This window comes from Macaca thibetana, chromosome 8 (genome assembly GCF_024542745.1).
Source record: "Macaca thibetana thibetana isolate TM-01 chromosome 8, ASM2454274v1, whole genome shotgun sequence".
In the NCBI taxonomy this organism is placed as follows: Eukaryota; Metazoa; Chordata; class Mammalia; order Primates; family Cercopithecidae; genus Macaca; species Macaca thibetana.
The window spans coordinates 119,870,117-119,885,427 of NC_065585.1; the positions used below are offsets into that span (position 1 = coordinate 119,870,117).

General features: G+C 46.1%; 1 protein-coding gene across 1 annotated transcript; it reads left to right on the forward strand.

The window, feature by feature from the left end:
• Positions 1-8,097: 8,097 nt before the first annotated feature.
• On the forward strand, positions 8,098-12,338 carry NKX3-1 (NK3 homeobox 1). The gene is made up of 2 exons (XM_050800341.1): positions 8,098-8,421; positions 9,372-12,338. The coding sequence occupies exons 1-2, from the start codon at positions 8,142-8,144 to the stop codon at positions 9,788-9,790; spliced, it is 699 nt and encodes a 232-aa protein (XP_050656298.1). The 5' UTR covers positions 8,098-8,141; the 3' UTR covers positions 9,791-12,338.
• The last annotated feature ends 2,973 nt before the right edge of the window (positions 12,339-15,311 follow it).

Below are 15,311 nucleotides of genomic sequence, written 5' to 3' on the forward strand. Positions count from 1 at the left end.
CGGAAGGACCAAGGCCACCCAGTGAGAGGGCAGGGAAACATCTGCAGACTCAGCCCTGCAGCCCGGGGCTCTCCAGAAGCCAGCAGCCATGGAGGGGTGAGAAGAGGTGACCAGGGCACCGTTAGCAAAATACTCTTGGATTCCTATTGCCCAGTAAATGCCCACTGGTGGCTTTTCTGGGGCCATAGCCTTGATGAGGGGTATAATAAGGTTGAGCTATCATCTGCTGCAAATGTTTCCCAAACCTTCATGCCTTGGCCTTACAGAAAGGGCTGCAGGGACAGCTGGCACAAACAGCTACAGAGTGGCGAGGTCAGACATTTTTAAAGGGTTCTGGGATGGAAGAGAGGAGGACTTTCTGCAGGTATGAGATAGGAAGCATGAATGGGCACATGAGATAAAGAGCACAGAAACACATGAGGTCTGGAGTCCCCAAGAGGAACAATGGAGACCATCGCGTGAACCTATAGTGGCCTCTGTCTCCTCCTCATAAAGCCCCCCTCCCTCTCTGGCTGAGCCACTCAGAGCCCTCGGGTCTCACTGCTCAAGGGAGAGAGTGTTTGCTGGACCAGTAGCACAGGCATCACTTGAGAGTTTGTTAGAAGCACAATCTTAGGGCCCTCCCAGATCTACCGAAACAGAATCTACTTTTTTTTTTGGCTAGAGTGCAGTGACGTGATTGCACTGCAACCTCTGCCTCCCAGGCTCAAGCGATCCTCCCCCACCCCTCAACCTCCTGAGTAGCTGAGACTACAGGCACATGCCACCACGCCCAGCTAATTTTTTGTGTTTTTGTAGAGATGGAGTATCACCGTGTTGCCCAGGCTGATCTCAAGCGACCCACCTGCCTCAGCCTCCTAAAGTGCTGAGATTACAGGTGTGAGACATCATGACTGGCCTCAGAATCTACATTTTAACAAGATCTTCAATGTGTGTAAGCGGTGCCCCAGCAGTTGGTCTCTTTACCCTCCCCTCTTGGGCCAGGTCTCTCATAACCTGCAGCTCTGCCCTCTGCCAACCACCAGCTGGAAAATAAAGGTCAGACTAATCCATGCCACTGTGTAAATGGTGGAGGATCACTTAATGTGCCACCAAACTCACATCACATTTTCATATTAACACATGACAATAATCTTAACCCAATGCCACAGGGAAAAATGTAGGGCCCAGAGCAAGACCAGTGGGGAGGGGTTGCTGGGGAACCACTGAGGAAAGGAAGTGGCCTGAGGACAGTGTCATTTGCCTCTGGTTCCATTCTTCAATGGCCCTGCCTAGTGGGCTCCCTTGGGAGAAGAAAAAGAGAAACAAGCCAGGAAAGAGGGTCAACTGAGCTAGGAATTTTGGAGAAGCCATGGACAACCGCTGCAACCCTCGGGAAGTTGTCCACAGTCCTGGCTGCCTTCCTCATTCTGTGAAACTGATGCATACTTTCTCTTTTCCCAGTGTCAACCCAAACAATGAAACCCAGGCTGTCAAAGAGCCTGATCTGTTCTCAAAGCCATTTCCAAAGAGCCAGGTTGACAAGTGTTTATGGAACACCTGCTATGTGCCCAGTGCATAGGGTGGCGGGGAAGGCACAGGCTTTGAAGCCAGGACAACCTGGGTTAATAGTGAGAACCTGGGCATGTTACCTTCATGCCTGAGCTTCCTTCTCTGCACAAAACAGTCCCCAGTGGGTTGTAGTGCTTATTGAATGCCTATAGTGAGCCACAGACTCACTGTGGTGAGCCTAGAGTGAGCATTCAACAGGTGTCAGTCTTCTCTGCGCTGTCCTGGTGTGAGGAAGGAAGAGGAGAAGCCAAAACACAACCCTGGGCCTCAATAAGGTTTACAAGAAAACTGGTGCTATGGTTTGAATGTGTCCCTTCCAAAGTTCAGGTGTTGACATTTCATGGTACTAAGAGATGGGGCTTTAAGAGGTGATTAGGTCATGAGGGCTCCTCACTCATAAATGGGATTAAGTCCCTTGTGCAAGTGGCTTCACAAAGGATTCAACCTCTTGCCATGTGAGGACACAGCGTTCCTCCCCTCTGGAGACTTCAACATAAGGCACCACCTTGGAAGCAAAGAGCAGCTCTCACCAGACAACCGAACCTGCTGGCACCTTCATCTTGGACTTTGCAGCCTCCAGAACTGTGAGAAAATAAATGTCTGCTCTTGATCAATTACCTAGTCTATGGTATTTTGTTATAGCAGCACAAACGGACTGAGACAACTGGTGAGCATCAAAAGATTAAATACTCTAAGGCAATATAAGATTATGTGCCCAAATGAGCCGCAGAGCCATCAGTGAAGGCTGGAGAGGGCTACAAAGTCTTTTGGGTGGAAATTGAACCAGTGAACACAAACAAGAGATAGAAAATGTACATGCAGCTTGCAAAAAGGCCTAGGACTGATAGAAGTGAGCATGACACAATTGGAAACCATGACAAACCAGTCAGGAGAGGCAGGGGAGAATGTCAGTAAGGAAGGGGAGGGAGGACAGGGAAGCTGAGGATTGTGACTATCCAATCTTAAATCTGTGTAGCTGTCTGCTCCCCTAATCCATTCCTTTCCATTAAAACCACAGTAAAGTCTCTGGCTTTCCCCTCACCCTCTCTATGTCCCAACTGACCCTGGTGTTTCCCTGCATGGCCCTGCAGGCTGTGCCCCCTGCTTCTAGGGCATGTGAGCATAAAACTTCCTTCCAGGCTGGGTGCGGTGGCTCATGCCTGTAATCCCAGCATTTAGGGAGGCCGAGGCAGGTGGATCATTTGAGGTCAGGAGTTGGAGACCATCCTGGACAGCATGGGGTACTAAAAATACATAAAAATTAGTAGGGTGGGGTGGCCTGTGCCTGTAATCTCAGCTACTCAGGAGGCTGAGGCAGGAGAATCACTTGAATCTGGGAGGTGAAGGTTGCAGTGAGTCGAGATTGCTCCATTGCACTCCAGCCTGGGCAACAAGAGTAAAACTCTGTCTCAAAATAAATAAATAAATAAATAAATAAATAAATAAATAAATAAATAAAACACCTTCTTCCTTTGTGACATTCACTTCTGGGTCTGTGTGTCTTACCATACCTAATTAAAACAAACCCCGGATACCTTTTCAAACACACATACAGGGGCCAATTCTATGGGCTCTGGTTGTACTTCCTACCCTGAAGGGTATCAGTGGAGGCAGGTGGGGTGGGTGGAAGGATTGAGGGTGATGCAGTGGAGACATCCAAGGGCCTAGAGGTTTAGGGACTCAACTTTGTTATAGTTCTGTCATCTCTGTAAACTTGAGGCTTCTTCCTAGAAAAGCAAGACATTTTCTTAGATAATCCAGAGGTCCCTTCTAGCTCTCAGATGGTTTCTAAAACATGCAATGGAGCAATGTAAAAATGTTTCTGTGTAATATGAATTTGGGAGGAAAAAAGGATACAAAATTATATTTATCCTACCATTGAAGCTAGCCAAAGACTGGAAGAAAACACACAAAGAAAACAGTTTTAATGAAGGGATGGGATCATGGGTCTAAAGAGATATTTATAACTTAAAAGGAAAAAAGGCTCCAAAGTTCATCTGTACAGTCAAGGTCAAGCTGGTAGGGCCTCCTTCATCACTGCTACTCTTTTGCTAGTGCCCCATACTAGTTTCTTACTGCTGCAGTGGCAAATTACCATAAAGTTAGTGGCTTAAACAATGCACATTTATTATGCTATAGTTCTGGAGATCAGAAGCCCACACTGGCCTACTGGGCTAATATCAAGGAGTCATCAGGGTTATGTTCCTTCTGGTAGCTCTAGGAGAGAACCCACTTCTTTTCTTTCCCTGCTGCCTCCATCAGTTGGCTCCTGTCCTCCTTGCACCCTCAAAGCCAGCAAGAGCCAGTTGAGTCTTTCCCACAGTTGAGTCTTTCTAGCCTTGCTTCACTTGTCACATCTTGTCTGACTCTGATTCTCCGGCCTCATACTTATGCTGATAAAGACCCCTGTGACTACAACAGGCCCACTTGGATAATCCAGAATAACCTTCCCATCTCATGATCAGCGGACCAGCGAAGCTAATTCCATCTGCAGCATTAACTTTCGCTGTCTATTTACATAGCATATTCACAGAATCTGGGGATTAGGGGTTGGTCATCACTGGAAGGGGGCATTGTTCTGGGCTGCAGCCCCTGAGTGTCTCCAGATTGCCTTGCACATTTTCACCCAGTTTAAACTGCATAAACACAGCAAGGGGAGGAGGATGAGCCTTCCACTGTGATTTCCCTGGGGGTCCTTTGGCCCCTCTTGGATAATTCTGCTAGCCAGTGAGATGTCTCATAACAACTGGAGCTGGACATTGAGCCAGCAAGCACTTATGGAGCACTTTCTATATGCCGAGAACTAAGCCAGACTTTAGGGATGGTACAAATATGAGGAAGATACAGTCCCTTCTCAGGGAGCCCATAGTCTCATAAAGAAGATGAGCCGTCCACACCCCTCAAATACAAAGCACAAGGGGAGGAAAGATGCAGTGAGGTGAGGCTGAGGACCATGAGCTGTGGCCCCACTCACAGGCTTGAGGAGGGTGTGGTGGAGGAGGGCAGTCTAGGCTCAGCTCCAACTTGATATTTTTCATCTTTTTAAATTATCAACGAGTACAAGGAAATACACCCTGTTCCACTATCCTCCCGCACCTCTCCCAACCTACTGTCTCCATCTCTCCATCTCACTGAGAGGAGGTAACTACTCTATGGAAAAAAAGAATACATATGTATATATCTTGTTCCTGATATAGTCTGTATGTTAAAGTGTTCAAATGAAAAAACATTATATAGGTAACTTATAATGCTGTTTTATACAATGGGTTTTGTCTATAACACATTTTGCAGCTTGGACCAGTCTCTAACCAAATTGAAGGTATATTCCCAAGTCAATACATTGTGTATTTGTGCACTTCTAGGGCAAATCGCCAAACACAGAATAGCTGTGTCAAAGGATATGCTCAGTTTTATTTTGACAAATATTCCCAAGTTACCATCCAAAAACAGTCATGCATCCTTAGGGAAAAGAATATGCTCTGAGAGATGCAATGTTAGGCAATTTCATTGTTGTGCAAACATCACAGAGCTACTTACACAAACTTAGATGGATATAGTCTACTACACACCTAGGCTACATGGTATGCCCTGTTGCTCCTAGGTTACAAACCTGTACAGCATGTTACTATACTGAATACTGTAGGCAAACGTGACACAATGGTAAGAATTTGTGCATGTAAACATATCTAAACATAAAAAGGTACAGTAAAAATAGAGTATTATAACCTTATGGAATCACCATCATATATGCTGTCTGTCACTGACCAAACGTCACGATGCAGGGCATGACCTTATGATAGCAGCTGTTCCTCCATGCTCTACACTGGACATTATCCATTTTCTTTCAACCTTTGTCAGTCTGAAAGGTGGAAAAGGTTTGCCTCAATGTGATTTTGATTTGCATTCCTTCACTGATGAAGTGTAGTTAAAATTATTTTTTCACGTGCTTGTTTGTGTTTTACATCTTTGAGCTGTCTGGAATTTATTTTGTCATAAGAATAGGACTTTATATTTTCCAAATGGCAGCACTTTTTATTAAATAATTCACACCCAACTCTCAATTTTAAAAATGAAAGGAGGCCATCTCAATCTAAACCTCACACTATATACAAAAATTACTTCTGAATGAATCATGGATTTAAGAGTAAAGCATAAAACTTTTAGAAGATAACATAGGAGCAAATCTTCAGTATTAGGACTAAGTAAAGAGTTCTTAGGCAGGACATCAAAATCACATTCTGTAAAATTCAAAAATTCATAAATTGATCTTCAATGAAATTAAAATCTTTTGTTCTGTTGAAGATCCTGTTAGAGGGATGGAAACACAAGCTACAGACTGGGAGATAATATTTGCAAATCACCTATCAGACAAATACTTACATACAGCAATATATAAAGAATTATCACAACTCAATAGTTAAAAAAAAAGAAAGAAAATTCAATTATAATACGAGCAAAAGGCTTGAACAGATATTTCACTACAGAGGAAATATGGATGGCAAACAAGCACATGACAAGGTATTCAACATCTCTAGGCATTTGTGAAATACAAATTAAAAATTTAAACCACAATAAAGCCAGGCACAGTGGTTCACACCTGTAGTCCCAGCACTTTGGGAGGTGGAGGCAGGATTGTTTGAGCCAAGGGCTTTGAGACCAGCCTGGGCAACAAGGTGAAACCTCATCTTCACAAAAAATGTAAAAATTAGCTGAGCAGGGTGGCACACACCTGTAGTCCCAGCTGTTCAGGAGGGTGAGGTGGGAGAATCTCTTGAGTCCAGGAGTTTGAAGTTGCAGTGAGCCATGATCCCTCCACTGCACTCCAGCCTGGGCAACAGAGCAAGACCCTACTCTAAATAAATACATAAATAAATAAAAAGTCTGTAGTCTAGTTAACTGTAATGTCCCAATGTAAATTTCCTGTTTTCTACATTGTCCTACAGTTGTATAAAATGTCATTGGAGGACAACTTCCTGTGAATCTACAACGATTCAAAAGAAAACATTAAAGAATGTTCTAATATAAAGAGACTTTGAAAAGATAAGAGAAGAAAACCAGCTTTGCCAAAGTCTTTCCCATTGCACAGGTAGTTTTCTTCGGCGGCCGCTTTATCAGCAATAACCTATTAACTTTCCTTCCTCCAGAGACACATGACATACCATCCTTTTGAAAAGTTGCCAGTGGAATGGAAGTCATCTTAGACCAGGACAGACAAAAATGTCGCATTAAAAAAAAAATGGTTAAAAAAAATCAGCCTACCCTTTTTCCAGATTACCAACTGTTACCATTTAACCCATTGGCTTTATGGTGTGGGATCTAACTGCATCCTTGTGTCAGAACCATTTGATGTAAGTTTCGTAGATCTTGTGCCTTTGCTCCTACACACTTCAGTGTTAATTTCCTAAAAATATTATCTTATACACTGACAGTACAGTGTACAACTTCAGTAAATTTAACATTAATTCAATACTTCCACCATCGTCCTGACGCTGAGACTCACGCCTGTAGTCCTAGCACTTTGAGAGGCCAAGGCAGGAGGATCACTTGAATCCAGGAAATCGAGGCTGCACTGAGCTATGATGGCATCACTGCACTCCAGCCTGGGCGGCAGAGGGAGATCCTGTCCGTAGAAAAAGAAGGCAAAAGCCAAGGAAAGAAAATACTTCTATCATCTATGTTCCACTTTCGTCCATGTCACGGTACCGTCCAGTCCAATCACAGTACCAGCTGGTCCAATTCAGCTAACCCATTGTTTAGCCAATGGGTTAAATGTTAACAGTTGGTAATGTGGAAAAAGAGTATGCTGATGTTCTTTTGAACTACTTTTTTAAATGCAGTTTTTGCGCCTATCCTGGCCTAAAACGCCTTCCATCCTTCTGGAAACTTTTCAAAAGGATGGTATGTCATGTGTCTGGGAAGGAAGGAAAGTTAATAGGTTATTGCGGATAAAGGAACCACCAAAGAAAACCACTTGTGCAATGGGAAAAGGCTTTGGCAAATATGGTTTCCTTCTTTCAGCCTGGGGTCAGGCTGCACCTACTTGTCATGCCTCTTTGAGATCGTAGATATTGCAGATCTAAGTTTGCCACCATCTCTCCCAGAGAGAGAAAGCATCCAGAACTCTCACGGTACCGTGCGGCTGCAGTGACTGTGTGCTCACCCCGTGTGATTGGCTCTGACCGTCCTGAAGAGCTAACTGGAGTGTTCGTCTTGGTCATCCCATCCCCATGAGCTTCTCAACTTCTGTTGCGGGTGGGTTGGGGCAGAGGAGCCCAGCTTTGGGGTGCACTCCCGACCTGGGAAAACGGCTCAGGGCGGAGGGAGGAGAGCTGGGTGAAGGATAGGGAATTGGGGAAGGAGAGGGAACTGGGGAAGGAATCCCCTAGGGAGGAGCGGAGCCGGCTCGTGGTCAGGCCTTCCCGTTCCGCGGCGTCACCTGGAGCGCAGGGCGGCCAATCCGCGGCGCGGCCCGTCCCGCGGCCAATGGGAGGGCGGCGCGGCGCGCTTCCCCCGGGGCTATAAGCGCGCTGGGAGGTGGAAAGTGAAAGCTGTGCGGGCTGGCGCAGCGAGGCCAGAGCGGGGCAGCCGGGATGCTCAGGGCTACGGAGCCGCTGCCCGGGGAGGCGAAAGCGGAGGGGGCCGCGCCGCCAACCCCGTCCAAGCCGCTCACGTCCTTCCTCATCCAGGACATCCTGCGGGACGGCGCGCAGCGGCGAGGCGGCCACACGGACAGCCCGAGACGGCGCGACCCGGAGCCAGAGCCAGAGCCGGAGGGAGGACGCGGCCCCGCCGGGGTACAGAACGACCAGCTGAGCCCCAGGCCCCGCGCCGCGCCGGAGGAGGCCGAGACGCTGGCGGAGACGGAGCCAGGTAAGCGGCGAGGCCGGAACCCGAGGGCAGCCTAAGGTGGACCCCCCAGAGCTTGGGGTGCAGGGACGCGGGGCCCCGCGGCCTCAGGCAGAGGGAACTCCCCGCCTCCGCAGCCACGCGCGCGCGCCCCGGGGATGAACCCTGAGCCCCAGCGTCAGGGCGGCGCAGGATTCTGACACGGCAGGACTCTCCCGGCTCCGTGCCCTCTGCTCCCCGGGGCTCAGAAGCCGGCGCGACCGCAGCGCCACCGCCCTCCACCGTCCCGGGAGCGGATCCCGCCCCGTGCCACCCGCGATCGGCGCCAGCCCCACGGTAGTTACGAGAACTAATGATAACTTATTAATAGTGACAAAGTAGGGGTTGACCAGGAAAGCCTCCGTGTGCTTCCCAATCCCGTGGGCAGTAAAGCGGTACATTTTGGGTTCCCTCCAGGAAAGAGTTATTTTCTTCCCTGTCACTTCTGATGAGGCGACTGAACGCCTAGTTTAGTGAAGACGGAATTAAAGCCCAGAATGAGCCTGCCTCTGCGTCTCCCGTGGCACAAGCCCTTTCTTGCCCACCTGAGTCCTAACACCGGATGCCTTTTGGTCCGGCCTTCCCGGGTGTCTTGTTCCTCTGTCTTCCCTGCCTCCCTCTCCTGCCTCCCTCAGCACACAGATCCAGAATCCCCATCTAATTCTACTAGACAATAGGGAGAACGTTCAACCACGAAACATCTCTAACTTTGGGTTCTTAATGATTCTTAGAAAATGAATAGGTTATAAACATATTTACTCACTCTTCACTCCGGAGAGCTCCTTAGTCATGTGAAAAAAGTGAAATGTATCCACGATGACAGTGGGCTGTTTGTTCACTCACTAAAGAGATAAGGGTGGATTGAATTCTGTTCTCTTCCCTGCTAACATGTAACTTTTGTCTTCCCATCCCTCTTTCCCCGCTGTCCTTTCCAGAAAGGCACTTGGGGTCTTATCTGTTGGACTGTGAAAACACTTCAGGCTCCCTTCCAAGCCTCCCCCAAACCCCTAAGCAGCCGCAGAAGCGCTCTCGAGCTGCTTTCTCCCACACTCAGGTGATCGAGTTGGAGAGGAAGTTCAGCCATCAGAAGTACCTGTCGGCCCCTGAACGGGCCCACCTGGCCAAGAACCTCAAGCTCACGGAGACCCAAGTGAAGATATGGTTCCAGAACAGACGCTATAAGACTAAGAGAAAGCAGCTCTCCTCGGAGCTGGGAGACTTGGAGAAGCACTCCTCTTTGCCGGCTCTGAAAGAGGAGGCCTTCTCCCGGGCCTCCCTGTTCTCCTTGTATAACAACTATCCTTACTACCCATACCTGTACTGCGTGGGCAGCTGGAGCCCAGCTTTTTGGTAATGCCAGCTCAGGTGACAACCATGTATGATCAAAAACTGCTTTCCCCAGGGTGTGGCTATGAAAAGCACAAGGGGCCAAGGTCAGGGAGCAAGAGGTGTGCGCAACAAAGCTATTGGAGATTTCTGTGGAAATCTCACATCTTCACTACTGAGACAATGAAACAACAGAGACAGTGAACGTTTTAATATCTAAGTCTGTCCCCCAGTGCATACTGTAGGTCATTTTTTTGCTTCTGGCTACCTGTTTGAAGGGGAGAGAGGGAAAATCAAGTGCTGTTTTCAGCTCTTTGCATGATTTTGGAGGAACTGTACACGTGAGGATTCTATTCTACAACTCCATCCTCCTGTGTCACTGAATATCAACTCTGAAAGAGCAAACCTAACGGGAGAAAGGACAGCCAGGACGAGGATGTCACCAACTGAATTAAACTTAAGTCCAGAAGCCTCCTGTTGGCCTTGGAATATGGCCAAGGCTCTCTCTGTCCCTGTAAAAGAGTGGGGCAAATAGAGGGTCTCCAAGAGAACACCCTCATGCTTAGCACACATTTGCATGGGAGGGGGAGATGGGTGGGAGGAGATGAAAATATCAGCTGCTTCTTATTCCTTTTTATTCCTTTTAAAATGGTATGCCAACTTAAGTATTTACAGAGTGGCCCAAATAGAACAAGATGCACTGGCTGTGATTTTAAGACAAGCTGTATAAACAGAACTCCACTGCAAGAGGTGGGGCCATGCCAGGAGAATCTCCACATGTCCAAGACAGGAGCCTAAGGAGGGTCTCCACACTGCTGCTCGGGACTGTTGCGTTTTTTGTTAGCAGAAAGTGGAAAGGACTCTCCTCAACTTTTTTCTCCCAGACTGGAGAATTTAGAATCAGAAGTTTCCTGGAGTTTTCAGGCTATCATATATACTGTATCCTCAGAGGCAACATATTTCTTCCTTCCCTCCTTTTACAATTTTTTGTTCCTTTTTTGCAGCAATTACTCACTAAAGGGCTTCATTTTAGTCCAGACTTTTAGTCTGGCTGCACCTAACTTATGCCTCATGTATTTAGCCTGAGATCCCGAGATCTGGTCTTTTTTTTTTTTTTTTTTTTTTTTTTTTAATTTTTTTTCCTCTCCCCAAAGCTTTATCTGTCTTGAGTTTTTTAAAAAAAGGTTGGGGGCAGATTCTGAATTGGCTAAAAGACATGCATTTTTAAAACTAGCAACTCTTATTTCTTTCCTTTAAAAATATATAGCATTAAATCCCAAATCCTATTTAAATAACTGACAGCTTGAGAAGGTCACTGCTACATTTATAGGACCTTCTGGTGGTTCTGCTGTTACGTTTGAAGTCTGACAATCCTTGAGAATCTTTGCATGCAGAGGAGGTAAGAGGTATTGGATTTTCATAGAGAAGGAAGAACACAGTGCAGAATGAAGGGCCAGGCTCACTGAGCTGTCCAGTGGAGGGCTCATGGGCGGGGTCATGGAAAAGAAGGCAGCCTAGGCCCTGGGGAGCGCAGTTCACTGAGCAAACAAGGGACCGAGTGAGCCTTTTGCAGGAAAAGGCTAAGAAAAGGGAAACCCATTTTAAAACACAGCAAGAAACTGTCCAAACGCTTTGGGAACTGTGTTTATTGCCTATAATAGGTCCCCAAAATGGGTAACCTAGACTTCAGAGAGAATGAGCAGAGAGCAAAGGAGAAATCTGGCTGTCCTTCCACTTTCATTCTGTTATCTCAGGTGACCGGGTAGAGGGGAGACATTAGAAAAACATGAAACAACAAAACAATTACTAATGAGGTATGCTGAGACCTGGGAGTCTCTTGATTCCACTTCTTAATTCCATTTAGTGAGAAACCTTTCAATTTTCTTTTATTAAAAGGGCCAATCTACTGTTGGTGGCAAAATTGCCAACATAAGTTGATAGAAAGTTGGCCAATTTCACCCCATTTTCAGTGGTTTGGGCTCCACACTGAAATATTCAATGCCATGTACTGCTGACACCCACCGGGGTACTAGCCAGCACAAAAGGCAGGGTAGCCTGAATTGCTTTCTGCTCTTTACATTTCTTTTAAAATAAGCATATAGTGCTCAGTCCCTACTGAGTACTCTTTCTCTCCCCTCCTCTGAATTTAATTCTTTCAACTTGCAATTTGCAAGGATTCCACATTTCACTGTGATGTATATTGTGTTGCAAAAAAGAAAAAAAAAGTGTCTTGGTTTAAAATTATTTGGCTTGTGAATCCATCTTGCTTTTTCCCTGTTGGAACTAGTCATTAACCCGTCTCTGAACTGGCAGAAAAACATTTGAAGAGCTAGTCTATCAGCATCTGACAGGGGAACTGGATGGTTCTCAGAACCATTTCACCCAGACAGCCTGTTTCTATCCTGTTTAATAAATTAGTTTAGGTTCTCTACATGCATAACAAACCATGCTCCAGTCTGTAACATAAAAGTCTGTGACTTGAAGTTTAGTCAGCACCCCCACCAAACTTTATTTTTCTATGTTTTTTTTGTAACATATGAGTGTTTTGAAAATAAAGTACCCGTGTCTTTATTAGATGTATCTGTGTGTGATTTTCAGTTTCCCAAAAATTACATGCTGTGTAACTTAGATATTTCTAATTACCATATCCTCTTGCCCTCGTCCACCTGACACACCAGTTGCAACCTATGGTGATCGAAAGCCTCAGCCTACCCAGTAGCTGATGATGGCCATCCTTTTATAAATGCACTGTCCTTCATTCCTGTTAAGTCATGGGGAGAGGAAGTCCTTTTCTCTCTTCAGTTTAATAATCAACTGTTCCACTATTCACAATAGCAACATCATGGGCTAAACCTACGTGTCCATCAACAGATGATTAGATTTTAAAATGCGGTGCATATATACCATGGAATACATATGCAACCATCAAAAATAATGAAATCATGTCTTTTGCAGCAATATGGATGCAACTAGAGGCCATTATCATAAGTGAAATGACTCAGAGACAGAAAGTCAGAAACGGCATGTTCTCATTTGGAAATGGGAGCTAAATGATGGGTGCCCACGGACATACAGAGTGGCATAAGAGACACTGAAGGTTCCAAAATGTTGGAGGGTGGGAGGAAAGTGAGGGATGAAAAATGACTGGGTACAGTGTTCACTATTCAGGCAATGAGTACTAAAATTCCAGACTTCACCACTGTGCAATAGATCCATGCAACACAACTGCACTTGTACCCCTGATCCTATAAACATAAAAATAAAAAATTTAAATAATCACCTACTCCAGTCAAGGAATACCTTTCGTTTAAAAAAAGATAACCAAGTACTTACTTTCTTGAAGACCTTAAAGGGAACACAAAGACTACAGCAATCCTTCTTTAAAAGTTCCCCTTTGGCCAGGTGCAGTGGCTCATGCCTGTAATCCCAGCACTTTGGGAGACCAAGGCGGGCAAATCACCTGAGGTCAGGAGTTTGAGACCAACCTGGCCAACCTGCTGAAAAAAAACCCTGTCTCTACTAAAAAGACAAAAATTAGCTGGGTGTAGTGGCACATACCTGTAATCCCAGCTACTCCGGAGGCTGAGACAGGAGAATCACTTGAACCCGGGAGGCGGAGGTTGCAGTGAACTGAGATCATGCCACTGCACTCCAGCCTGGGCGACAAAGCAAGACTCTGTCTCAAAAAAAAAAAAAAAGAAAAAACCCTTTTATGTTCCACTAGCCCCTCATGCTATAACTTCCCTGGCTCCTGCATCTCCCAAAAAATGTCACCTTCATCCAGAGCTGACAGACCTCTTGCAAGTGACGCCTTTGAACCGGAATCACAAGTATGAAAAATAGGTTTTATTAATGTGTTAAAATAAAACATAAACAACACATCCTTCATCTCCCTGCACTTAAACCTTCATTAAATCCCACAAGAGGAGAATCCCATTCACCCGATTACCTTCAAGAATTGACGGTTTCTTCCTCCCTCCTTCAAGGAAACAGAAGCTTAAAGAGTAAGGTGCTTACTCTAAAGAAAATATATCATAATTTCAAACTTTGCTCTAATCCTTTAAGCACATGTACACACAGGTGGGGCTTCTCTTGGCATGCTCACATCATAAGATTTACCTCTTTGCACAAATCTGTAATCATCCTCTCCTTGCCTGGAAGGCCAAGAGCTCTCAAATTACAAAGACACTTGCAGTCAATTAACAGATGTAGATTTTAACACGTCGAAACCCCGTCTCTACTAAAAACACACAAAAAAATAGCCGGGCATGGTGGTGGGCGCCTGTAGTCCCAGCTAACCGGGAGGCAGAGGCAGGAGAATGGCGTGAACCCGGGAGGCGGAGCTTGCAGTGAGCCGGGATCGCGCCACTGCACTCACTCCAGCTTGGGCAACAGAGCAAGACTCCCTCTCAAAAAATAAATAAATAAATAAAAATACCTAATCCAGGAAATTAAATAAAAATCTACCATCCCTTAAGAAAGTCCTCTTCTCCCTCCTCTTTTTGTCCCTTTTCCCACTTTCTTTCAATATCTCTGCTAATCTCACACCCGTCTTCTTCTAGCAACTCCCCTTAACATGCCATCCAGCAATCCCAGTTAGCATGCCACATTTTCGTGACATCTAGAATTTCTCTTCAATTTGTCTCTCAAGTTACTTCTGGTGAAAGTTTCTAGAGCCACTGCAGCTTTGTCATCTGTGGTCCCATTGGTTCTCCCCAAGCGTCCTTAGGAAGGCCAACCATAGCTGTGAGAGGGGAAATGAATGTCAGAGGCTTGCATCTAACAACAATGTTTTCCTTCTATCAAAGCAAATTACTGTTGTAGGGTGATGTTAATTTCACACATCTTAAAGCTGACCTTGAAGAAAACAGTGGCCATTATGAGAAAGTTAGTTAGCTTAGGTGCCTGGGAAACAGCTCCAGTTGTTGGGAAATTGCACCCAGAAGCTTTCTTGAGAGGGTGCTCGGGACACATCTGGGAGGAAGTGAGGAAGGCAGAGTTGAGGAGAAGGGGAACGTGACTTTTAAGACAGCTGCGACTGAGGCCTCACCCAATACCTTAAGAAGCTCCAAAACCACTGTGCACCAAATTGAGGATTGTAGGCTGGACATTTGTATCCCAGCATCAGCTGCCTCCCGAAAATGAGAATAACCTTGGGCAATGTAGTCCTGTCTGTGTTAGGCGATGGCCATCGAGGGACCCAGCTGTGATTCATTGCACCAATATGCCTAGCAGCTGGGAGGGGGCACATCAGCCCTGCACAGCAGGACTCAGTGGAGCACCATGTGATCCACGATAAGACAGGATCCTTTCCTTGGTCACTCTCAGGGCCACAGTCTCCACCATTCATCGCAGTGAGAAAATCGGTGTCAGACGAGGTTTGGAGCTCCGAGTTCTGCACCCAGACAGCCAGACTCTGCTCCTCCCACGGCCATGATGAACACGTCACCAGGGCATGCTTTTCAAAGCTGAGAGTTATTTACTGCTCAAGAAAAAGGGCAGGACCGATAGCCCTGGGACATGAAGAGCTCCTAGTTTAGCCTAGACTT

What these genes read in the sequence shown, in the direction of transcription:
- NKX3-1 (XM_050800341.1), top strand. Translation starts at nt 8,142, where the DNA reads ATGCTCAGGGCTACGGAGCCGCTGCCCGGGGAGGCGAAAGCGGAGGGG. An exon ending in GCTGGCGGAGACGGAGCCAG is followed by an intron (nt 8,422 to 9,371) that starts GTAAGCGGCGAG and finishes TGTCCTTTCCAG; the next exon opens with AAAGGCACTTGGGGTCTTAT.